Consider the following 27864-nt stretch of genomic DNA (forward strand, 5'->3'; position numbering starts at 1 on the left):
GAATTTTCCCTGCCAAACGAAATAGCCTGAGTTCATTGTGAACTGAAATAAGGCTGAGATATTGGGAGAAAATTTAGCTTGGATTAGCTCTAAAGTTTCCTTGAGTGGGACATTTGTAAATAAAGAGGAGACATCAAAGCTGACCATTATGTCAGTATGTTGGAGTGTAAGGTTTTCTATGCTGGCTTTGAAATGGGCTGAGTTTTTTTATGTGTGATGGTGTGTTGCCAGTATAGTGTGTGAGCTCTTTGGCCAAATGTTTAGCTAATTTGTATGTGGGGGAATCAATGCCATCCACTATGGGACGTAATGGCACATTTTCTTTGTGTATTTTTGGGAGTCCGTAAATACGGGGGGGGTATAGAGTTAAATGGCTTTAATCTGTTGGTAACATCTACAGGCCAAGAAGAACCAAGAAGTTTAATTTATATCCTTAACTACGTTGTTCAATTCCTTAAGTGTTTTAATAAGGAATAGAAGTAGCAGGGTCCAGCATTTTTCAGCAGGATAGGAAGAGAATTGATGAGTATTTCATCCTGGAGAACTAAGTTTTAATAGTAGAGGGATAGGGCAGGTTTGCAGCGCATGGGTTTAGAGGTGGAGGTGCAACAGGATATGTATTCCAAATACTGATGACTTTGGATGTCAATAAAGCTGTGAGACTGGATGGTATTTCACCACGGGTTTTGAGAGATTGTGCTAAAGAACTGACATATCCATTGACCTGGCTTTTCAATGAAAGTCTGGCTACAGGAAAGATACCTAAGGAATAGATGGAAGAGTGCCATTGCATAAGGGCAGTAGCAAACTGGAAGTGTCTAATTATAGGCCAGTTTGTGTTTCGTCAGTAGTTGTAAAAATCTTGGAGAAATTAGTGAGGGACCATATACAGCATTGGGCAGATGAGAGTAATGTTATCTGTGAGAGTCAACATGGATTTGTTAAGGGGTGCTTTTGCTTTAGTAATATGGTTGCCTTTTATAATAAAGTGACAAGAGCAGTTGATGAGGGAAAGGTATATACTGCCATTTTTTTGGATTTTGCAAAGGTATTTGACAGGGTGCCACATGATAAGCTGATATTTAAGTTGCGACTCATGGGTACAGATGTCGGGTTAGTCGACTGGATTCAGGATTTTTTGTCTGATAGGTATCAGAGAGTTGTGCATGGTTACAAGTGGGGGTCCCACAGGACTCGGTACTGGGACCTATGTTGTTTAACCTTTATATCAATTACATTGTCAGTGGATTCAGGGGGATATTCAGTTGTTTGCAGATGATGTGAAGCTGGGAAGGGTTATTAGTAATAGTGCAGATGTGATAGCCCTGCAAGAAGATTTGAATAAATTAGACAGATGGGCAAATGAATGGCAGAGGCAGTTTAATTCAGCAAAATGTAACGTCTTGAAGTTTGGGATACATCGATGGGAGGCTGCATACTCTATTAGAGGAGCTGTACTGGAGGAAGTAGGAGAAACAAGAGATCTGGAGGTGGTGACTGATAGAAACCTCAAATTCAGGGAACATATTGCAAAGGTGGTGAAGATAACCCAGAGGATTGCTGTAATACTGAGAAGGATGCTGACCTGCATAGATGAGTTATTGTTCCATTGTATAAGATCTTGATCAGACCACACTTAAACTGCTGTTCTCAAATTTGTCCACATGATTTGAAGGGGATAAATTAACTGTGGATAGAGTACAGTGGTGGATAACAACGATGGTTTCAGGACTCTACAATGTTAGTTATGAAGATCGGCTGAGGGCATGTGGATTGCAGAGTTTGGTAGACAGAAGAAGTGATATGATTGAGACTTTTAAACTGCTGAGAAGTAGTTACAGGATTTGACACTGGGGAGTTCTTTCACTTGGTGGAACAGTAAGAACAACGATGGCAAGGGGCCATCCCTGGAAGTTACAAAAGAAAGCTGTGAGTAAAAGGGTGAGGAGTGGTTTCTTTGCTTGATAGAGTAGTGAGAGCAAGAACAGTCAATGATTTCAAGGAGTGGTATGATAGATTTTGCGATTCTTAGGAAGGCCCTCCTATGATGAGTCTTTTGATTCCATGGAGGTCTGAATAATAATAATAACCTGTACATCCTTGAGGGTACATTTCAGGAATTTGTGATTTTTTTGGTATCTACTGAACTATTTGTAATAGCATAATAGTACAATCAAGCAAAAACAAAATTATATACATCTATAATACATTAAGCTAAAAATAGGTCAGTGTGTCATACTATTACATTCACTGCACATAATGATGTTTCTTATGAGAATAACAAAGATGACAACTTAAAATTCAATTTTGAACTTTTTAAATTGTATTGCATATAAAGAGAAGGCTAATGTTTATTTGGTTTTTTTACAGTAGAGAATTTTTTCTTCTTTTTTTGGTAAAACAAGTCCTATGTGTTATTTGCTTCATAAATATTTTTTTTCATAGTTTTATTCATCATCATTTCAAGTCACTGCCAAAATGATTTGATATAACACGTAATTTTTATTGTATGGCTTCTTTTGCTATTACCCATTTTTTTGCTATATTTGGGTGATTTTAATGGAAAAATAGCCAAGAACAGTTTCCTTTGTGATAATGAGTGATGTCACTACACAAAATTCAATCACAAAATGGCTATCTATAATTATTTCCTTACTTTTTCATACAAAGTGAGAATATTTATTCTGATTTTCTTATTGCTATGAAACAAATGAAAAACATTTCTCCATTAACCTCAAATGTATTGCTGTAGATGTCCCCATCTTCATCTTCATCCTGGGATAATTCTTCTGTAGACCAGCCATCTTCTTGGTTATCTACATGGGATCTTTCATCAACTTGACCATTTGTAACAAGAGATAAAGAAGTGTCTAATTGGTCATCATTATTGTTACTGATTGGGAAATTATCCAAAGTATTATTGCTTCCAACTGTGTTAAAAGTCCTATTATAAAAAATATAAAAAAAGTTATAAATTATATGTTCATTCATTTCAATCCCAAGAAAAATTATCATAAAGCTGATGCATTTATATATCACTGACATTTATTATAATAGATAATACCATAAATATGTATCAAATTTGTATCAAAGACACGTGAAGGTCAGGAAATTCAGAAATTCCTAATCCTGACAAATCTAAACACTCACTTGAACAGATTATAATAATAATACATTCATAAATGTATTGTTATTGTGAAAGTTTTTAGGAAATAGGAAATACTGTTTTGAAATGAATCATAATCAAAGAAACTGCAATGTTCCACTGTACCAATAGATACATATACTAGGGAAAGAACAAGAGATTTCTCACCACCTCCCAGAAATCATGCAAGAGCATAGCTATATAAGAGCACGAGGACCAGTTTTTGCTTGAAGAGCGGTTTCCCAGAATCAGTGATGAGGGCTTTGTCAGTGAATGAGTTCAAAGAAAAACATGATAGGTGTCACATGAAGAATAGTTACTGCAGGCCTTCTAAGATGAGTCTTCTTATTCATTGCAGGATGCTCAGCAATAATAAACTAGCTTTGAAGAGTGGTTTAGTTTCCCACATATTTCTGCTGCCTTATGATTGCATAGCAATCATAAGGCAGCAGAAACCTGTGGAAAGAATAACTGAAGGCAAAAAAGAAGAAGGGGATTTTCCTCTCTATTTTGCCTTGACCAAGTCAAAGAAAGCATGGGCCTGAGGAGTTACCAAGAGATTAAGAAAGCCAATGACAGAGTGCAATGGAGGAAACTGCTGCTGAGCTACCAGTCCTAAGACTGATGTAACTGATGATGATTTCTATAGGATTTTTATAGGACTGAAAGACCTGCTGCGAGAAGACTTGTTCTACCCTATGAAAAATTTTCCAAACAGATATTTGGCAAATACTCTTTAATAACTTACCTCTACCAAATTATGTAAATTACATGCCTTTAGTATTCTCACAGACATTTTATAGTCCTGATATAATTCTATCATCTGCCTTCATAGACACTCACTCTAAAGTTTCTGCATCCCCCTTCAAACTTCACCGCAGGCATCCATATGTTGACGAATGGTCATGTCATTAGGTTATAGACAATTTTGGACAACATTTTGATATTTAGGCAAGCTAAATGGGCAAGTAAAAAGGGAGTGATCCCAATAAGGGATTTTAACTTTGGAAACACACTGGAAAGATAAGTGTTTTTTCCCATAAGATAGCATATACAAGCAAAGAATGAATTTCTAAAATTTCTGAGAGACAACATCTTAGCATATGATGAATGAGTGTTGGCTTTGAGTAAAGATAAGAGATAGCTAGTGGCCTGCTTCAGTAGTTCAGGTTAGTAAAAGCTGCTGCTTGTTTACAGGATATGACTTTGAATTACATACAAGACATGGTTGTTTGCATACATCTGTTTGTATAGATAGCTTCGAGTTTTTAAGGCCTGTGTGTTGTAAATAAAAAAGGGATATATATGTGAAACTAAAAATCGGGTAATAATAAAGAGCTATATAACATCCTAACATTAATCAATATCATAGAATAATAAGCCATAAGGGAAAAAAAGATTGATGCAACATGGCATTGGTTAGAACATGTCTGATATGGCAACATGCAACTGTATGTGAAGAGTCAGGCAAACAAAAGAGTGAAATGAATGAACAGTAAAATTAGACAAGGAATGCCGGATAAAGAAATTATTATGGAGGAGATATGCAATTGAATCTCAACTACAGCAAATACTATTATAACAAATTCATTCACTACAGCTGCTGGAAAGTCCTGAATGAAGTCCAATTAGCACAATACTATGTTATCAGAATTCACTTCAGCAAATTATCCACTATACAACTTTTCCTATGGTCTCGACATGTTCTCAGTAATGCATCAACAGTAGTACATTAGTACGAGGTTTAGAAGTGCAGAAGGAGAATGTGTTTCACATACTGAGCATTCTGGATGTTAGTAAAGCTGTGGGACTGGATGGTATTTCACCACAAGTTTTGAGAGAATGTGCTGGGGAACTGACAGTGCCCTTGACCTGGGTTTTCAATGAAAGTCTGGCTGCGGAAAAGGTGCCCATGGAGTAAAAGGAGGGTAAGATAGTGCCATTGCTTAAGGGCGGTAGCAGAAGTGTCTAATTATAGGCCAGTAAGTTAGTAAGATCTTGGAGAAAGTAGTGAGGGACTATATACAGCATTGGGCAGATGAGGATAATGTTATCAGTGAGAGTCAACATGGATTTGTGAAGGGATGCTCTTGTTTTAGCAATATGCTAGCCTTTTATGATAAAGTTACAAGAGCATTAGATGAGGGAAAGGCATATACTGCCATTTTCCTAGACTTAGCAAAGCATTTGACAGGTGCCACATGATAAGCTGATATTCATGTTCCAGCACATGGGTCTGGATGTCAGATTGGTCAACTGGATTCGGGATTGGCTGTCTGATAGGTATCAGAGAGAGTTGTGTATGGTGGAGAAATATCAAAGGGGCAGAAGGCTACAAGTGGGGTTCCACAGGGCTCAGTACTGGGACCTATATTGTTTAACCTTTATATCAATGACACTGTTCATGGATTGCAAGGGGATATTCGGTTGTTTGTGGATGATGCAAAGCTGGGAAGGGTTATTAGTAATAGTGCAGATGTGGTAGCCCTGTAAGAGGATTTGAATAAGCTAGATAGATGGGCAAATGAATAGGGGTGTCGGTTTAATGCAGCAAAATGTAAGGTCTTGAGGTTTGGGAAACATTGATGGGACGCTGCATACTCTATTGGAGGAGATATACTGCAGGAAGTAGGAGAAACAAGAGATCTGGGGTTGATGATTGATAGAAACCTGAAATTTAGGGGACATATTGCAAAGGTAGTGAAGGTAACAGAGAGGATTGATGTAATAATGAGAAGGACACTGACCTGGAGAGATAAAATGGTTATCATTCTGTCATATAAGACTCTGATTAGACCACACTTAGACTATTGTTCTCAGATTTGGTCCCCTGGATTTGAAGGGGGATAAATTAACTGTGGAAAGGGTACAAAGGCGGATAACAAAGATGGTTTCAGGACTGTACAATGTTAATTATGAGGATCGGCTGAGGGAGTGTGGACTGCAGAGTTTGGTGGATAGAAGGAGGAGAGGTGATATCATTGAGACTTTTAAACTGTTGAGAGGTGGTTACAGGGTTGATACTGAGGAGTTCTTTCGCTTGGTTGAACAGCAGGAAGTTCTGACTTTGTGTTTCCTAGGAGGGACCTCCCTCGATGAGTCTTGATAGACTTGTGTTTCTTAGAAAGGACCTCCCACGATGAGTCTTTTTGACTCCATGGAGGCCTGAATAATAATAACAATAATAATCACTAGATGCATCAGGAGTACAAAATGCTGTCTTACCAAACTTTTCACTAGGAAAAGTGACAAGCATGGTAAGGAAAGAAAAAGTTCGAGTTTAAATCAGCTAAGCTGAGGAAATCCAAGGCAATTTTCTACTATTTGACAAGCCAAAAAGAATTACAGAATGCTGGGAATGGCAAAGTGACTACTGAGAGAAAGATGCAGTAGAATTCTTTAAACATGCTCTGTAAATGTACATCATACTATGTTAATGATGCCCTACAACAGAGATGTCCAACCTGCAGATAGCCCTGGACTGTTAGCCCCATAAGATCTTAAACTTTTAACATTATTATGTGACGTGAAAAATATGCTGTCTTTCTTTCCGTTTTGATGTAGGAATTTGGGAATAGGTTTCAAGATTTCAGAAAAAATTATCAATTTTTTTTTTTATTTGCAACTCCATTTTCAGTTGACATAAATACATTACCTTCGAATTTTCAAATGGAATGTATAAAGTTGCAAATCATATATTTAACTCAAAGAAAAATTTGATCATGTCTCTTTGATAGATTTTTTAAGACCTATCTTCCCAGAGAAAACTATCCTTCACTTCACAATCACACTTTGTTCATGTCATTGCTTTTTGGTAGTGCATACATTTGTGAACAAGAATGAAGCATATGAAGAGTCAAGTTAGATCAAAAATTTCTCACAAGAACTTCATGAGCTCACTATGAATTCAACAACTTCCATTGAAACAGACAATAATGCATTAGTTTCATGTAAATAAGGCCAAATATCTTACTAGTTTTGTGTTTATGCTGCCCTCTTTTTTAATGTTATAATAAAAAATTTTAAAAATAAAGGAAGTTGTGCGCTGATGTCGTTGATTGGTGGTAGAGATTCAGTGTGGTGGTGGAGATGGAGAGTTGTACAATAGGTGTCCTTCCGCGATGAGTCTTTGGACTCCTTGGAGGTGTCACGAATAATAATAATAATATGTGGCCCAAGACAATTCCTCTTCACTCAATGTTGCCCAGACAAGCCACCCACACTCTATAACATGCAGATGCTATATAGACATCAAATGCTATATGGACTAGAGGTGAATGAATCAGATTGAGTAGGTTAAATGTTAATAAGGCCTGGGTTTGATGACATTACCACCCATTTTTACAGAATGTTCAAACAAGTTGAATCTTAACTACAGCAACTACTACATATCCCTCACCTGATTGTTGTGAATTTTGCGATAGGCAGGATCCCAAAGGGGGAAAATAGTATCACTAAGAAGTCATGACAAGCCTTTTTTTGTCATAAAACTGCACCCAATATTATTAGTCATTATTATTAATGACTAATAATATTGGGTGTAATATTATTAGTCATTAATATTACACCCCACTTCATGATAAACAATCATATTGGATATACCTTCATTCAGCACAAATTCAACTTATACTGTCAGAAAATTGTCACTAGACATTCTTACAAATTTAGACATCATTTCATTATACACTTATGTTCTCATGGAAGCTTTAGTCCTTATTGGAAATTTTTTTTCCCCCACCAGACTTTATACAATTTCTTCAAATGGATAACCAGCAGTACAATGAACTATTTGGTTATGCCATGAATAGTCCATTAGAGGGATTCACAAAAGGGTGTTTAGTGGAGCATTGCAAGCAGCATGCTGGCATACAGATAAATGATATTGTTTCAGTAAATATTTCATGATATCAATTACCTTTATTGGTAGTATTTTTCTTTTTTTTTTATGACTATGTGATTGTGCTTGTTCTGTAAGATTTGTGACATATATATGAGTGCCAAGCATCCCAATATTTTCTGGATTCTGAGATGCTGGCTGTTGAGGCAGAGAAAGAAAAAGTAGATCTCAGCCAAATAAGGTTTGGGAATGGTAGCATCAAGAGCATGTTTTCCAAAGCGCTATATAGAAACTGGCCAGAAGATGGGAGATACCATGGAAGTAGCACCATCTATCTGTTTATATAAGGTGTTCTTCCAAAAGAAGTAACCAGAATGGATGGCAAAATTAAAGAGATCAGTAATGTTTGGCTAAGAGTTATTACCCAGAAAATTTCTGTTATGATGCAAAGAATGTTGATTTGTATGAATAAGGAGGCCTCACTTGGAATTCTTTGCAGAGATCTGGTCACCTGGCTATATATTGGTGAAAGGGAAATATTAGAGAGAGTGTACAGGCAAATAACTAAGACTATCTCAGGACTCTGGAATATTGAGCAGGAGGATAGATTGAGGGAACATTGTCTTCTGAGTTGGGTGCATAGGAGGGAAGATATGAATGCAACATACAAAGCTAGCGAGAGGATCCTACCAAATAGATACAGGGAAATTATCGCATAGTAAAATGGGTGATGCAAGAATGAAAGGTTTAATTTTTATTTGATTTCTATGGCTCAAAGACATCAATGGTCATACGGCACCAAGACACAGGTTACAGCAGTTCATATAGTCTTCAGAGTTAGTAGAAAAATTGCAAACATCCATATCTTTGGCTGGATTTGAGCCTGCAGTCTCTTGGCTGGAGAACAGATACACTAACCACTCAGCCAACCAGGCCAGCTAGAATGAGACGTCATCCCTGGAAACTGTACAAAGATCGTGTGAGTAAAGAAGTGAAAAAAAAAATTATTTTTTTTTTGCTTAGTGGGTGGTGAATGAGTGGAATGCATTGCCATAGAGGGTAGTGAATGCTCCAACATTGAATGTGTTCAAGGCAAGGTATTCGACTTCATGTGATGAGGTCTTCAGATTTCATGGAGGCTAGTATAGTACAGTATTACTATACTGCACAAAACATTTTATGTGGCAATGACACAAACAAGAACAAATGCAACCAAAATGTTCAAAGAATTTAACATGAGTGAGTTTGTGTTGTGTGTGTGTGTGTGTGTGTGTGTGTGTGTGTGTGTGTGTGTGTGTGTGTGTGTGTGTGTGTGTGTGTGTGTGTGTGTGTGTGTGTGTGATGTGCTCAACATACTCATTACTAAGTGACTGCTTATGATAGGAAAGCAAAAGTTGAGAAAAGGTTTGTCAGAAATGTTTGATGAGCGAGTGCTGGAAAAATTCAAGACGTTGTGAAAGTTAGAAAATGAAGTGACAAATGCTAATGATAAAAGGTATGAAATCAAGAGTGTTATAGATAGTTGAATGAGTGAGTGATTGCAGATGAAATATGAACTGCTGATGCAGATGAATAAGAATATGAAAGAAGTGGTTGAAAATAATGTGAATGACAAGATAGCAATGAAGAAAGAAATAGTGAAATAGTGTGCTTATGGGGAGTCAGGACAAAGGTAAGCTCAAACAACTTGAGAAGGTGACTGGCATGGCATGGAAGAGAATGATAGGAAAAGTAAGTGGGAAGAGTACAAAAGCATGAGAAACTGGAAATAATAAGAGAGTGGTGTTGGGATTCTATGATATGAGGTGTGCTTGATGAAAATGTAATGAAAGTGTTTTCCATGTGCAAAGATCAAGACTATGGCTGAGTAGTTAGTGTATCTGCTCTCCAGCCAAAAAGCTGTGAACTCAAATCCCACCGTGGGCATGGATGTTTCTGATTGTCTGTGGAAGTGGTGGTCATGAGCAGTAGATGAGGTTGGTATAGTTGGTGAACTGAGTAGTGAAGACAGAGTTGTAAAGTAGGTGCCCTCCCTCGACGAGTCTTTGGACTCCCTGGAGGTGTCACAAAATAATAATAATATCAGTGAAGTTATTAGCTTGCCATGAAGAGAGGGAGTGTAAAAGAATTGATTCTTTTAGCAGGCATAAATAATTTAAAAAGTGAGAAACATGCAATGAAAAAAAGACATGAAAGTGTTGCTGGAAGAAGAAATAAAGAGTAAGAAAATTAATAATGTAAGTCTTGAATGATGAACTGGGAAAATCAAAGTGAGTATACTAGCCACTCATCCAACAGGCCAGCAATGTTATGGTTAAGTTATTGAAGAGATTGTTAAGAAAGATAACTTGAAACATGGAATGAGGAGTTAGGTGGAAAGTAGATCAATGTTGCTTGGATGCTGGTACAAGACGTGGCAGTAAGTAAACTGAGAAAAAAAAAATCATGAATGAACAGAAAAGTGTGAACAAAGTCAGGAAGTTAAATAGGATAAGTGTAAATGGTGCAATTAATCGGGCAATCTGAAAGGTAGTATAAGATGAAAAGCAATATTCAGTTATACAAGGAGCATAAAAACAGGCTAGAAAGGTGATCTTAGTTGGAAGGGAAAGCAAAGTTCCATATGAGCAGTAATAAATAAAAAGTGAAGAAAAATCCCATGGACTAACTCAAATATAAAGTTAAGCAGAAGAGAAATGATAACTAATGAAAAGTGTACACACACACACACACAGTAATGTTTTAAACACAAGTCCAGCATTCAAAAGTTGGAAATGGGTAGAATAATGAATGGGCTAAGGGTTGGATAATCCAGGAAAACCTCCTCTAGAGACCAAATGCGAAGTTTTTTAAGGCCATATCAGCATCATCCAATATTTCTCTTCCACTGGAAACAGTTTTTTTTTTTTTTTTTGCATGGAAGGTGATGCATTGCTAGAGTGAGTGGGGAGTGCTCCAATGCTGAATATGTTCGAGTCAAGCTATGTTAGCTATGAATCTGTGAGTGTTAAACCTCCCACGATGAGCCTTCAAGACTTGGAAATAATACTACTACTAACATATCTAAGTAACTTTGGTATTTTTATTTTCCTAATTAGCTAAGCTCTGTTTGTACTGAACTTTTGCTTTCCCTCCAAATGAGTCACCTTGTTCCTTACACTCCTCATGTAACTGATTACATTCCACCTTATACCAACTCTATTAGTTACTCCATCATTCCTTCTTCATGTAATCTTTGTATGATATCACCTTTTTCAAGATGAAATCATCAGTGATAACTATGAGTACTCAAAAACTATGTTAATAAATTTTGTGTACTCATTACAACACGGGACAATGGGATGTAATTACTTTTTTCCATGCAAATTCCACAACATATCAGTTTTAGTATTATGGCAGGATGAGGGGTGATATAATTCAGAAACCACTCTTGAGACTAAACATGGTAGTCCTTTTTTTCCAGCCACTTCAGGCCTCCAGTAACAAGTGTAAAACCACCACACTAGGCAAGAAAATTCACTTACTACTACTTAAAGATATTCATAAAATATACATGCATACAACAAGATTCAAACCTGCAGCCATTTGGTCGGAAAGTGAATATACTAACTGCTCAGCTAACCAAGCAAGCTGTATATCTGGAGTTGTGATTAAGATACAGAGGATGGTTGAGAAACAGAATCTAGAAATGGGTTAATAATAGGGTTGCTGATGTGAAGCGCTTCCATAGCGCAATTGGAAGAACAGCGGAACATTGCGCCCTTCGATTGGAATAGGCCTAAGTTCGATTCTCGTCGCGATGGGAGGAATCTTTATCTGGACGATTTCAATCGAAGGTGAGTAGCCGATTTCATATGAAGGTAGCAGGGTTTTTTCTCCCGGAAACTTGGGTTTTTCATCCCGCATACAGACAAATCGGCCCTTCAGAACACACGCAATTTACAGACATAGAATACCAATTGTGGTGGAGGTGGGCAGTAGATGGTGTTGATGGAGATGATTCGTAGTAGAGGTTCAGTGTAGTGGTTGAGACAGTTGTATCAGTTGAGAAAGTTGTAGGTGTCCTCTCCCGTGATGAGTCTCTGGACTCCTTGGACGTGTCAGGAATAATAATAATAAATTACTTACGTATTGCAACAAGGCTAAAAAAAAAAAAAGGAGTGAATACATATTACATCAGTGTATTTGGAATTTACAAAGGTCTTTATTAGATTTCCACACGACAAATTAGTATTTAAATTGGAAGGGTTGGAAATGGATAGCAAGTTACTGAGTTTGATAGGAGACCGGTTGGTCCAATAATGAAAGAAATTTAGATGAAGATATCCAGTTAATGGCAAACTGAGGACAGTATAAGGAGTTAAATGAATGTCAATCTTTATAAATGTGTGTGTGTGTGTGTATGTGTGTGTGTGTGTGTGTGTGTGTGTGTGTGTGTGTGTGTGTGTGTGTGTGTGTGTGTGTGTGTGTGTGTGTGTGAGAGAGAGATACCAGTGATAGCCCACTCATGTGTCTACATATATACTTTGTAGACACACAAGAGGGAGATATATATATATATATATATATATATATATATATATATATACACACATACACACTTTGTAGACACATAAGTGAGCTACCAATTTAATGTTGCAAAGTGTAAAGTTTTTACATTCAGAAGGTAAAGATGTAATGTTAGTGGCATGTGCAACCTCAGTATAATTTACTGCCATATTAAAGAGAGTGAATGAGATACAGTACATGAGGATGGATGAAGGTAAACAAGACCATGAAATTTAAAGATCCTGCTGCCTGAAGTGTGAGAAAAACACAAAGGATTTTAGCAAGGAAGAGGGGAGATATGATAGAGACCTACAAGTTGGTAAGGGGTTGTTATAGGATCAATGTTAGAGACATTCTACAGTAAACAGTGGGAGATCTGGGGAGAACCAGAGTCTTTGCAACACTGAAGATGATACTGCTTGTTGGTTCAGGAAATGTAGGGACTTGCATATTGTGGTCCTATCATGGAAACCCACGTTGTGAGCCTCAGTTCTGAATGTTTTGTGCAAATACATGTTCCAACGAATGATGCCTGAAACCATCATTTGTCGGGTGAAATGAAACACTGAATGCAGAGTTCTTAACATCGACTGGAACATGAATTGGCACAAAAATATTCAGAACCAAGGCTCACAACACGAGTTTCCATGGGACCGAAGAATGTGCAGTTGTCCAGTGAAAGTCTCTTACCAGAGTGCATAATCCCAACTATGAAATTCAGAGGTGGTGGTGTAATAGTATGGTCCTGTTTTTCCTTGTTTGGCCACAGACCTCTGCTTGTGGTGTCACAAACATTGAACTCCAAGAGGTATTTGAACATTCTGGACAATGCAATACTGCTTCCTACTTTGTGGCATTTCTATGGAACTGACCATTGTCTCTTTCAGCATGTCTTGCTGAAATATACCATATCATTACTGTACTGCATGGTTTGTGGACATGGACCATCACACTTGCCTGACCTTCACAGAGTCCTGATCTCAACCCTATTGAACATCTGTGGTATAAACTGGAGCAACGGGTAAGGTCAAGGGATGTTCACCCCCATAACAACCGAGGACCTCATTACATTCATACAGGAAGAATGGTCCAAATTTCTCAATGATTGCTATCGTATGCTTGTGGAAAGTATGTCCCATATAACTGTCATAGTCATCACAGTGAAAGGGGATCCTACATCTTATTAAGGTCAACATCATGACTGTTTGTTCCTCACACTATGGTGTCCAATGACTTCTTTCCAAGCAGTATATATTAGTGAAGAAGTTGTAGTTGTACTAAAGACCATCTGTGGCCTTCATCAGGTTACAGATGGTCTATTGTACATATTTATTTTATTCATCTGGTTTTTGTGAAGATGAAAAGATACTGGAAAGGATCTTGAGGAGATTAAAGTGATATCTGGCTGTCTGGAATGTTAATTATGACAACAGATTGTAGAATGTTGTTATTTACAGAGTGTAACTGATTGAAGGAAAAGGACAATATCATTGGAGCATAAAAGTTTTAAGTTATACCAGAAAAGAGATATTTCGAAAAGAGAGGGAGATGGATATAGAAGAAAAAGTCATCCTTGAAAGTAGTATAAGGAGAGTGTGAAGAGAGGTGAAACAAGTAAAAGACACGGTATGATAAGCATTGTGTTTGATACTGAGGACCTTTCAATTCTATGGAGGTTTGACAATGATGATAAATTCTATTTAGGACACAGGCAATCCATATAAGGATTTAAATGATAGTGAGTTAGATGGCTTTCTCACCTAGAAATTCAGGTTTTTCATTAAGATAACTAAAAACAACTAAACAACTAAAAACTTAACTGTGATAAACTATTCAATCAGACACATTAAGGGAAAGATGAGCTGAAATATTTACCCAATTATAGAAGTTGGAGACTGCGGACTGGACCCATTTACAACAGTTGTACTTTGAATTTTCTCTGAATACAACTTGATATTTTCATCTAAAAAACAAAGAGAAATAAAGCAATAAAACAAGCACTTATAATGTTTCAATTATTTATTATGAAATGTTATGATTTCTATTATTTTATGCCTTGTTTATTGTAATGGTATACTATAAAAAGGAATTACTATAGTTTCATCATAATACAATACCAGTTATTTTCTATCCCTCCTTCTACTAATTGATCAGTCATGTTAAACATGACTTTTTTTTTTTAAATTTTATTTTTTAAACTTATTGCAGTTTATTATTTTTTAGCATAAGATACCCACAGAGATGTGGCTCATCACAGAAATTCTGTTTTAGATGCCACATAGTCTACCGGACCTCCTTAAACTCATACACTGTTTACTCTCATGAAACTTTCAAGAATGCCCTTTGTTCAACCTTTTTGAAAAATCTCTCCAGTGTACGTATGGTAAATAGCTCTCTTAACAACTTTTTTTGTTTCAACCACATCACTCCTGTCTTCTATTGATCAAGCTCTGCATATTACATACTTTCAATGTATCTTTATAACTAATATTCCACAGTCCTGATATCGTTTTTATTATCCACCTTTGTACCTTTAAAAGTTTATTTATTGCCCTCCAATCCAAGTGATTAGATCTCTAACCATAGTAGTCCTGATGTGATTAGAATCTTATACAATGGGACCATATTATTAGCTCTGCCAATTATCCTTCTCAATACTGCAAACTTCTGGACTGTATTAACCACCTACATAATGTTTCCCTAACTTTGAACTCTATATTCACAATTACTCTCAAAATCCCTTGCCTTCTCCATTCCTTCCACCAAAAGAATATATAACTTTTCATCTGTGGATCTCAATGTGCAAAACCTTACTTATCTACATTAATGTGGTATTTCCACTCATTTTCCCATCTTCACAGCCTATTCAAATCCTTCTCTCAGGTACAATTACATCAACACTATTCCTAACAACTTCTCAGGTTTGCATTTTATGTAAATAACTGAATCTCTCTCTCTACAGTCTAGTGACTATCACTGATATAAGGATTGAATAGTAATTGTTATATTATGTAGCAATTATATACAGAGTATTATCAAAAAAATTCAACTTTAGTGATATAGATTGGAAGGAGGAAAGGACATGGCAAGATGGAAATGGAATTTACAGTTACTAAGAGATAATCACCTGAAATAGCACATGATGGTTGGATCTGATAACAGCAGTTATCTATAATAGGTAAAAGAAGTTATCTATAACTATAGTAGCAACTCTACCTCCAATAGGGGAAAGCAACCATGCAGTTGTGCTCTAAGAGAGATTGCTTAACATGGGGAATTCTTAGTCAAGAAAGGGTTTATGTGGAACTACAAAGCTGGTAATTATGAGAAAAACTTAGGTGGCAGCTTGAGCAGTGCCAATGCATAAGAAGCTAAGGAATGACTGAGAGAGAGTATCAGACTGCATACCCAAAGGCAGGAGTATAAACCAAGTAGAGATTAAGTGGATAAGAAGCAATAAAAAGCAGGACCAGAAAAAAAAAAGAAAGAAATAAAGCATTGTGAAAGGATATAAACAAAAAAGGAGATTAGCATGCTCATGAGCAACCCAAAGTGCAGGCAAGAAAGGTGCATGGCAAGTTTAAGGATTAAGAGAGAAAATTAGCTAAGAAGGCCAAAATGAATCTAAGTTTCTTTGCTACATAGAAAGTAAGAGAAAGAATGATTATTTTATGAAGGATAACTTTGCTCAGTGCTAATGGTAGGAAAGTGACAGAAGCAGAAGAAATAATTGAATTACTAAGTGATCACTTTGCAAGGATATATCATCCATGTAGCGACTCATTTACTGATGTGACAGAGGTGAAGTGAGAATTGAGGTGGATGAATTGGAAGTACTCAGCATGCTTAAAAATATCATGTAAATACAGTATTGGGACTGGACAGTATGTCAGTTCATGTGCTATGAGAGTGCCTCTGATGAAGTTTTTTAATCTAAGCTCTAGAAAGAGAGTAAGATAGTTCAATTACATAAAGATGGCTCCAAGTAAGCAGAAAACTACAGATCAATTAATATCTCTGGAGTGGTAGTAAAAGTATAGTGGAAAAGTTAGTTAAAGGTAAAATTCAGGAATGGGTGGACAGGAATATAGTACTCTACAGGGGACAGCATGGCTTTGTAAAAGGTGGGTCCTGCCATAGTAATTTATTCACATTTTATAACAGAAGTGACAGCAGAATTGGATAAAGGAAAAAATGGCAACATGATGATACTGCTGGACTTTGCAAAGGAATTTGACAGAACATGAAACACTATTACAAATATTGAAGCAAATGATGTGGCTGGTGGCATGGATAGGGGGTTAGCTGACAGGCAGCCATCAGAGGGTAGTGTATGGTGGAGTGAAAATAAGATGAATGAGGGCGACTAGTGGAGTGCACTAGAGCTCTATACTAGGGCCACTGCTCTTTAACTTGTATAGTAATGATATATTTAGGAAAGATTGGGGGTGGGGAATATTCAGTTGTTTGCTGATTATGCAAAACTGGGAAAGGCAATAGTTGATAAAGGTAATGTAGATATCCTGCAGAATGATTTAAATAAATTGGCAGTGTGGATAAGGACAATGGTTGCCAATTTAATGTTGCAAAATGTAAGTTAATGCACTTCAGAATGAAAATATGACATTTTGTATCATATCGATGGTACTGGATTATAAGAAATTGATGAGGTGAATATGGGGTTGATGATAGACAGAGATTTGAAGTTCAAAAGACATATTGCAAAAGTTAGCAAAATAGAAGAAAGGATTACTTGGATGCTGAAAAATACATTGACAAATAAAGAAAGTTAGGGAAGTTATTATCCCTCTTCATAAGGTGCCACATCTTGACTACTATCCACAGAATTGGTCATGTGCATTTCTTGGAAATCAGGAGGTGGTGGTGGAGAGGATTCAGAGATCCATGGCCAAGCTGATGACATGTCTGATGGAATCAGATGTAACAACTGTTAAATGTGTTTGGAAAAATCAAGAAAAACATGTATTCCCTTCACTCATCAACACTCTTGTTACTATATTATTAAATTAATTAAAATATTACCAGATTAATGAAACAAAAGCACCTTTTGACAAATCCATGCTGACTTGCATAAATACTATCCTCATCTGCCAAATTCAAGTATATGAGCTCTTACTAATTTCTTTAAAATCTTACCACAGCACAGCAGAAATTATTATGATTCAGTCCTCCATGGAGTCACAAGTCTCATTGTGGAAGGCTTACCCTAGAAAACACAAAGTCTATCATTAACCCATTGACTGTTCATGTTCTCATCACTCTATCAGGCAATACATTCAATGGTTAAACCACCCTCCAAGCAAAGAACCCACTCCTTATCCTCTTGCTCACAACTTCCTTTCTTAACTTCCATCATCTGATCAGGATTTTATATGATGGAATGACAATTCTTGTATCTCTGTAGGTCAGCATCCTTCACAGTATTGCAACAATCTACAGGGTTACCTTCACCACCTTTAAAATATGTTCTCTGAATTTCAGGTTTCTATCAATCATTACCTCCAGATCCCTTGCCTCTCCCACTTCCTCCAGTACAGTTTTTTCCAACAGAGTATGCAGCCTCCCATTGATGTATTCTAAACTTCAAGACTTTACATTTAGCTGAATTAAGCTGATATCCACATTCATTTTACCATCCATCTAGTTAATTCAAATCCTCTAGCAGGGCTACCACATCTGCACTATTACTAATAACCCTTCCCAGCTTCACATAATCTGCAAACAACTGATTATCCCCCTGCAATCCATTGACAATGCCACTGATATAAAAGTTAAACAATACAAGTCCAGTACTGAGCTCAGTGGGACCCTACTTGTAACCTCCGTTTCCTTGATAACTCTCTGATACCTATCAGATAGCCAATCCCAGTTCACTAACTTAACATCTAAACACATGTGCTGCACCTTAAATATCAGCTTATCATGTGGTACCCTGTCATATGCCTTTGTAACCCCCCCTGAAAATGGCACTATATGACTTTCTCCCATCAACCACTCTTGTCACTTTATTATAAAAGGCAATCACATTATTAAAGCAGGAGTGCTTCTTAACAAATCAATGCTTATTCTCACAAATAACATTACCCTCATCTGCCCAATGCTGTAAATGATCCCTCACTAATTTCTCCAAAATCTTAACTACTGATGAAATACAAACTGGTGTATAGTTTGACACTTCCAGTTTGCTACCACCCTTATGTAATGGCACTATCTTATTCTCCTTCCACTACTTGGATACCTTTCCCCTTTTTTATCCAACAATGTCATTCTTCTGCAATCATTTCTCCTCCTACTGGCCACATAATGAAAGAATTCCTTACAATTTTCTTTGGATCTCAGGGCCAATCTCCTCTCATATTCCAGTTTTGTCTTCCTTTCCATACTAGTCACTCTCTGTCTGAGTCTTATATTCTTCATGATTCTGTTCTCCACCTCTCTCCTTATATCTCTTCCAGACAGAGGAGAAGGATACACAGTAATATACTTGGATTTTGCAAAAGCTTTTGATAGAGTACCTCATGATAAGTTGACAGTCAAACTAAAGCAGATGGGGTTGGATATTAGATTAGTGCATTGGATTGGAGACTGGCTATCTGATAGGTATCAACAAGTTGTGTATGGGGGTGCAATATCCAGGAAAAGGAAAGTCACTAGTGGAGTGCCTCAGGGATCTGTTTTAGGGCCATTACTATTTAACTTGTATATTAATGATATTGGCGAAGATTTGGATGGAGATATTCAGTTGTTTGCAGATGATGCAAAGTTGGGACGAACCATAAAGAGTAGTGAAGATGTTGTGGCCTTGCAAGAAGACTCGAATAAATTGAGTGATTGGGCAAGCAAATGGGGATGCGAGTTCAATGTTGCAAAATGTAAGGTTTTAAAATTTGGAAAACAAAGATGGGATGCAGAATTTATGCTTGGTGAGAATATATTGTTGGAAGTAGAGGAAATAAGAGATCTGGGAGTGATAGTGGATAAGGATCTAAAATTTAGGGGACACATCGCCAAAATTGTGAAGACAACACAAAGACTTCTGGGAATGATGAGGAAGACACTGACGTGTAGAAGTAGGGAGATTCTTGTTCCATTGTATAAGGCTTTGATTAGGCCACACATGGACTATTGTGCCAAGATTTGGTCACCTGGTTTTCAGAAGGATGAAGAGATGTTGGAAAGGGTGCAAAGGCGACTGACTAAGGTAGTTTCTGACCTCTGGAATGTTGAGTATGAGGAAAGATTGAAAAGATGTAATTTGCAGAGTCTAGTGGAGAGAAGGAAGAGGGGAGATATGATAGAGACCTACAAGTTGGTGAGGGGTTGTTATAGGATCAATGGTGGAGAAGTTCTACATAGAATAGTGGGAGATCAGGGGAGAACCAGAGGTCATACCTGGAAACTGTATAAAGAGGGTGTGAGTAGGGAAGTGAGAGGCAGGTTTTTTTCGTGCAGAGTTGTGAATGATTGGAATGCCTTGCCTGAGAGTGTGGTGTCTGCAAGGAGTTTGAATGTGTTTAAGACCCGGTATGATGAGATGTGTGTGAGATAAAAGGACCTCCTGGATGAGTCTTTGACTCCATGAGGTCTTGTTTTAATAATAATAATAATAATAACCTCTTTTTTACCTGCAGTTCCTGTTTGATATTGTTTGTCATTCACTTTCCCAACAAATTGGGTTTTTTCTTTACTTGCAGTATACAACTTGCTATTGCTGCTAATAAATATTCCTTTACAAGTTTCCAAGTGCTGGTGATACCTAGCCCTTTCCATTCCTCCATCTACAGAAATGCCCCCAAGCTGATATCCAATACAAACTACTTCTTCTTCTTCTTTGAGTGCCATCTCCTATCGGAGGTCGGCGACCACCTTGGCAAATTTTGAGCAATTCTCAGCTATTCTGAGCAGTCTCTCAGAGTTCATACCAGTCCACTGTCTGATATCTGCCAGCCAAGATTTTCTTCGTCTTCCTTGTCCAAAGTGTATAGTATGGGGGGGGGGCCTCCATTTTACCATCAAAATCACTTCTTTTAAATATGTCTCATTAAGACACTGAAAATTATCAAAAGGAAGTTAAATTTAATAAAGTTTTTTTTTTGCTATACGAATAAGGTCTGCCTGTTTCACTTTATGTGTGAAATAGGAAAACACTGCTAAATTCATATTAGGTTATATGAAATAGACAGTTTGCCTTTGAAATTTTACTATTTGACTAACATTTCCAGAATTTTGATTTCAACTTCATTGATAAAGGGTATCAGAGTGTGTCCTGATGGGATATAAATGCAAACTTGTTGCTGCTTACTTACCTTGACAAAGTGATATTAGAGCTACTGAAATTGTAACAGCCTGTCACAGTGAGCTTAACAAGTTGCTGTTCTCTCATAGAAGAGACATTGGACTTACCAAAGTTTCATCAACATTGAGTGCAGAGAACGAATCTGATCAAGTGGGAAGCAGTGTGGAAGAGGTGTTATGAATGAAGAAGTGAGCGGCAGGTGTATACAGAATGAGAGAACAGGTGTGCAAGATGGACAGGGAAATGGGGAGGGTCAGGAACAAGGTGTGAGAAAGGTGAATGCTTGAAGAGGATGAATGCATGTGTGTAGACAGGAAGGGGATGACCTGGGATCAAGAAGAAACAGTTGGATTTGAAGGTTCTAAAATGAATAAGGAGAGAGGGAAATGGCTTGAGTTGAGTATGAAAAAATTGCATCAAATGAGTTCTTTTGTATAAAAATGAATTTAGTTTTACTGATACCATCAGTGGAACTAGCTATAGATCCAGGAATGAGCTGCTATATTTGTATACAAATGCTAGAAGTGTGAGAAAAAAGGCAAATGAAATAGTTGCATTCATGGAGTCTGCTCACCCAAAAATTGTTGGAATGAGTGAGACATGGTTAGATGAGAATGAAATCCTGACAGGAAAAGAGATGGAGGGGTATGATGTCTTTTGTGAGGATAGAAAGAATAAAAAAGGAAGGGGGAGTGCTATTGATGACAGAGAAAGAGTTATGTCCATACAAAATAGAGATATAAGAGGGAAATAGTGATAGTAGTTTTCAGGCAGTATGGTGTAAGATAGAGGTGAATAGAATGAAATGCTGGTTGGATGTTGTTATAGACCTAGTAATGTTAATGGTAGTGACTATGAAATGTATAATCAAATTAGCCAAACACATAAGAAAAGGGTGATCATTATGGGCAATTTTAACTATGGCAATATAGACTGGGATGATGAGATAGCAACTGGAAGTAACGAAAATGAGTGAGTTTTTGAGGGACAATTACCTCAGTAGTCAAGTTCCTAAGGAGTGGAAGGATGGGAAGGCTGTGCTGCTTCATAAGGAAGGTGATAGAACTCAAGCATCAAATTATAGGCATATATGTGCATCAGTTGTTGAGGTTAAGTTGTTGGAGAAGCTTGTGAGAACCAGGATCCAGAATTGGGTGACAACAATGGTATTATTTCTGATGGAGGTCATGTTTTAGTAATCTACTTACTTATTACAATAAAGTAACGGCTTTATTGGACAGAGGAGAGGGATACACAGTAATATACAGTCGGGTCTCTTTTTATGCAATAGATATTTTCCACAGAAAATCGCACAAAAAAAAAAGCCTAACTTACGTTGAAAAATCAGGAATACGTTCCATAATTTTCTAAAGCCGCATAAAACCAAAGTAATGAATTCAAATAAACCTAAAATCACATAAAAAAGTTTATGAAAATTCAGGAAATAAGAATGCCTAAGTTTGTTTTAAAGCTTTATTCATTTAATTTTATTGAAAAGTAAAATTTTTTTTTTAACATTGTGTCATCAGAATTATCATCACTATTAGACAATATTTGGCAACATTTGCAAACTGCTGCAAAATCACTTTCATCACCAGAAGAGTTAGTCAGCACATCTGATCTGTATGGTAAAGGCAATGGTTCTTCACAAACAGAATTAGCTTCACCCTCATTCTGTGCTGATTTTTTTTTCTTCTGACAAAGTTTAATCAGTGATTAAACTTTGCGATGATGATTTCACTAATTTTTTTTGTACAGCTTGGGATATACAGACATACAGTTCTTCAGCTCACATTGGAATTTAAAGGTTCATTCAGAATTTGTGTCATTACCAAGAAAATGATTTTCCAATTTATTGCACAGTTCAAGACCTTCGAGTTATATTTGCAGTGATGGTGACAAGTTTTTCTTCCGCTTCACTATCGTTTTCTGGATATTCGATGATATCTAAAGTTAATCGATATCCAATAATATCATCGTCACTTAAGGCATTATCCACAAGCAATTCGTCTACATCATTCTAGCTAAATGTATCAAAACCTTCTCCACCAATTTCATGTGCCAATGTAACGATTTCAGCTGATAATGTAGATGTTTGCATGGTTGCACTGTTTGCAATACATCCAGACCAAGCTGCTTTCCAGCAAGCATTTAAAGTTTGTGGTCTTATTTCAGCGATAGCAGATGCAACATGATTTAAGCAGTCCAAAATAGAAAATTTTTCCAAACGTCAGTTACTGTTAATGATTCATTTCCTAGTTTATCCAATATAAATTGAAAAGTGTGATTAACGTAATATTTTTTAAAAGTAGCAATTATGCCTTGATCTAATGGCTGAATAATGCTTGTTGTATTGGGTCTGCACATTTGGATGTTCTAAATGCAGATGACTTGGTGCATTGTCAACAATTAATAAAACTTTAAAATCAAGAGCTTTTTCTTCATGTATGTTTCCACTTCTGGTACAAAGCAATTATTGAACCATTCAGTAAATACAGTAGTTGTTACCCAGCCCTTTGTATTAGCCATCCATACTGGCAGCTATTTTATATCTTTGCCTTTTAGAGCACATGGTCTCAGATATAGATTTACTAGGAAGAGTTTCAACATTCGATCTCCTGATGTATTGCTACAAAGTAACAACGTTACTTGATCTTTACTTGCTTTAAACCAACTTGCTTTTTTCTCAGACTTTGCAATGTAAGTTTGACTAGGCAGTTTCTTTCAAAATAATCCTGTTTCATCAGCGTCAAACACTTGATCGGGACAATACCCACCATCTTCAATAATTTTGGCTAACTTCTCTTGAAAATTTTTGGCTGCTTCTTCATCTGCTGTTGCAACCTTGCCTGTAATCCTCACGTTATGAAGTGCATTCCTTTTTAAAAACCCGGTCTACCATCCTTTCCTTTGCCATCCGAAAATTCTTTATCAGTCAGGGAAGCGGAAGTAGACGGCTCCGATTGCCTCATCTGTTCATAAAACTGAAGAGCTTTTCATTTAATTAAATAACCAATTATAGGAATTCTTCTTTGAGTTAATTCTTCAATCCAAATTACGAGCATTCGTTCCATGTTTTCTAATAAAGCATCTCTTGAGTATGATGATAATCTGGCACTTAGTCTGTGCCAGAAATGAGAGATTTTCTTATTGCGACTTCATTCTTTAAATTTAACATTTTAATTTCGCTCAAATTAAAATGTTTACCAATCACCGTAGATTCCTCTCCTTTTGCTAAGCGATCTAAAATTGCAATTTTCATTTCCAAAGAAATTGTTTTTCTTTCCATTGGGCCAATTTTAATTAATTATTAATTAACAATTAATGATCAATTATTAATTAATAATAAAAATCAGCTAAATTAACAATTAATTATTAATGAATACATTACAAAATAACCAATGTGTTTTATGAAAATTTCAGAATTTGTGAAGTGTTTCTGTCGTAGGAAAAGTTTGGGAAACGCTGGATTACCCTATTGTTGGAATGGATTCTCCTTCTGTTGACATGCGCAGAAGTGTCAAAATCTGTGGGAGTGCACCGCATAGCTACAAATCTGCATAAAAAGAGACCCGAGTGTACTTAGATTTCGCAAAGGCTTTTGATAGATTACCGCATGATAAGTTGATAGTCAGATTAGAGCGGATGGGGTTAGATATTAGATTAGTGCATTGGATTGGAGACTGGCTATCTGAAAAGTATCAACAAGTTGTGTATGGGGAGAGCAATATTCCGGAAAAGGAAAGTCACTAGTTGTGTACCATGGGTCTGTTTTAGGGTCATTACTGTTTAACGTGTATGTTAATGATATTGGCGAAGATTTGGATGGAGATATTCAGTTGTTTGCAGATGATGCAAAGTTGGGATGAACTATGAAGAGTAGAAAAGATGTTGTGGCCTTACAAGAAGACTTGAATAAATTGAGAGAATGGGCACAGAAATGGGGATAAGAGTTCAATGTTGCAAACTGTAAGGTTTTAAAATTTGGGACACAAAGATGGGATATAGAATTTAGCTTGGTGGGGATATATATTGTCAGAGGTGGAGGAAATAAAAATAAGAGATCTTGGGGTGAAAGTGGATAAGGATCTGAAATTTAGGGGACACATTGCCAAAATTGTGAAGACAACAGAAAGACTTCTGGGAATGATGCAGAGGACACAGACTTGTAGAAGTAGTGAGATTCTTGTACCATTTTATAAGGCATTGATTAGGTGACACATGGACTACTGTGCATAGATTTGGTCACCTGGTTTTCAGAAGGATGAAGAGATGTTGGAAAGGGTGCAAAGGCGACTGACTAAGGTAGTTTCTGACCTCTGGAATGTCGAGTATGAGGAAAGATTGAAAAGATGTAATTTGCAGAGTCTAGTGGAGAGAAGGAAGAGGGGAGATATGATAGAGACCTACAAGTTGGTGAGGGGTTGTTATAGGATCAATGGTGGAGAAGTTCTACATAGAATAGTGGGAGATCAGGGGAGAACCAGAGGTCATACCTGGAAACTGTATAAAGAGGGTGTGAGTAGGGAAGTGAGAGGCAGGTTTTTTTCGTGCAGAGTTGTGAATGATTGGAATGCCTTGCCTGAGAGTGGTGTCTCCAGAGAATATGAGTGTTTTTAAGGCACGGTATAATGAGCTGTGTGCATGAAAAAAGAAAGATGAGTCTTTGACTCCTTGGGGGTCTTAGGGTAATAATAATTAGTAACTACCGTAAAGCTGTTGTCATCTATATGCCAATAACCACTGACCATCAATACACTTAAAAAATAATAATCCTACATACCTGACTGACATATGATTACACTCTGAGCTCTATTCACAGCTATGGTGATGCAATTATTAAGCAGTCTGCGAACAATCTTTCAGTGAATCAGATATGATAAAGGTATTTTTCACTTACCATCTACTGTGCTGTTAAAGTTTATTCTTATATTTTTATCTACAGAAAATGACACCAGATTAATCTTGTTGCTTTTTAACAGATTATTAAATTTTTCTTATTACTGTTTATTATCCCTAACCCCAGCCTAATATATTCACCATGAGGGAGGGAGATAGGTTCTTTCAGGGATTAACAAATACAGTGATACCTTGCATAACATGATTAAAAGGTACTGAAAAGGTTCTGTGTTATACTTTTAAAACATCATTATAATGTGTTATAGTGGAATGCATTCCAAGTATTAGTGAGAAAAAAAAAATTATGCAATATTTGTTTACTGCAAGCTCACCAGAAATACTAATTAAAAGCACACGAAAAATTAAGGATTAAAATGAAATATAAAAAAAAATGTTATAGAACCCATATGCTTTTTTTTGAAGTTATAAAACCAGCCATGACTTGCTGAAAAAGTTTCCCCTCTCAGTGTTCTTTTACTGCTTATATAAAAATTTCTTGCTTTAGCTTGAATTATCATCTGAGTTAATGAATTTTTTTTCTGATTACAGTCTTCAATCCCCATTAAGTCATTCCATATTATCTATCGCAGAACTTCATGCTTAACAATCAACAATCACTTTTGTCATATAAGATGCTGTAGCTATTCCACATTTTTTTATTTGATTTTTCTTCTTAATTAGCATTCATTCTTTTGTTGTGCAATTTTGCATTTTGGTGTTAGATTTTGAAGTGCAGAAATATAAGGCTATGTACTATATCGATAGTGCTGTACTGCAGGAAGTGGATGAGATTAGAGATTTGGGAGTGATGGTTGATTGACAGTAGACTGAAGTTTAGAGGACATATTGCTAGTGTTGCAAAGGTTGCAGATTGTAGTACTGCTGTGATAAGAAGTACTCTAACATGCAAGGATAAGGAAGTGGTTGTGCCACTGTATAAGGCACTGGCGAGACCACACTTGGACTATTGTGCTCAGATCTGGTTACCTGGTTTTCAATGTGATGTGGAGACATTGGAGAGGGTCCAGAGATGAGTGACTAAGACAATATCAGAAGTTTGGAATGCTGGCTATGGAGAGAGGTTGAAGAAACGTGGATTGCAGATTTGGTGGATAAGAGGAAGAGAGGTGATATGAAAGAGACATTTAAGTTAGTGAGAGGATTTTATCAGATTAATCCAGAGGGGATTATAAAAAGAATAGAAGGTGGGAGAGGAAGAACCAGAGGTTGTTCCTGAAAGTTATGTAAAAGTGTGGTGAAGAAGGGTGTGAGGAGTAGATTTTTTACATGGAGAACTGTCAGTGAATTGAATGCATTATGAAAGTGTGTTGTTAATGCAAGGAGTGTTAAGGATTTTAAGATTCCATATGATAAATATGTTGTCAGTTGAATGAACCTCCCATAATGAATCTGTTGGCTCTATGTAGGGTATAATAATAATAATTTCAAGTTTTGTTCTAGTTAGCCATTTATGTTTATTAGGTTCACAAGCTTCACTACATTTCCTCTTTCCACTTATAATTGTGTATAAAAGAGTACTCATGTGTAATAAAAAAAAAAAAATTAAATTAAAATAAATTGTAGAGTGACCATGACCTTTCTGCACCAGAGCTGAAATAATAGTAAGTGTGCATTGATACAGCTGTTACTGCAGTATGCTAAATCATTACAGTACTGTTTTAAACAAATTAACAAATAATTAACAAATTAACTACTGTTAATTTGTTTATTGTTAAAAATTATCAACCATGCTATAGTAAAAGCTACACTGTTCAAAATCGTGCTATGCAAGGTATTGCTGTATAGCATTCTTATCAATTTACTTCAATACAAAGGCTTCAAACATGGTGCATTCCTTTTAAATAAACTTTTATTCTCAAATTTGCAAATATTACACATCTCAACCTTTTAAAATTATAAAATCAAATATCTGCTTACCCTTCAGATGTTCAAATTGCTGAATAAGAACTTTTTTAATTTCTTCCACCCATTGAGTTTTCACTTCTTCAGAAGGAGCCTATAAAATATCAATTTCTTTAAATGCTTCCCACTAAAATAATTAAGCATATAATCCCACGATAAGTCTCTGACTCCATGGAATTCAGATATTATGTAATA

The 27864-nt window shown here is 36.5% G+C and overlaps 1 protein-coding gene across 2 annotated transcripts in view; it reads right to left on the reverse strand.

The window, feature by feature from the left end:
• The window catches only part of LOC150093190 (guanine nucleotide exchange factor DBS-like), a 450940-nt gene that overhangs the window by 26331 nt on the left and 396745 nt on the right, over positions 1-27864 (reverse strand). For both annotated transcript variants that reach the window (XM_090413275.1, XM_090413276.1), the window contains 3 exons: positions 27685-27763; positions 14406-14493; positions 2734-2944 (listed from right to left, as the gene is read on the reverse strand). In XM_090413275.1, the coding sequence (XP_090269401.1) occupies positions 2734-2944; positions 14406-14493; positions 27685-27763 (378 nt within the window). The remainder of the gene's footprint in view (positions 1-2733; positions 2945-14405; positions 14494-27684; positions 27764-27864) is intronic.

Source organism: Typopeltis vanoorti, chromosome 24 (genome assembly GCF_054136105.1).
Source record: "Typopeltis vanoorti isolate ZY-2024b chromosome 24, IOZ_Tvanoo_1.0, whole genome shotgun sequence".
NCBI classification, from domain to species: domain Eukaryota; kingdom Metazoa; phylum Arthropoda; class Arachnida; order Uropygi; family Thelyphonidae; genus Typopeltis; species Typopeltis vanoorti.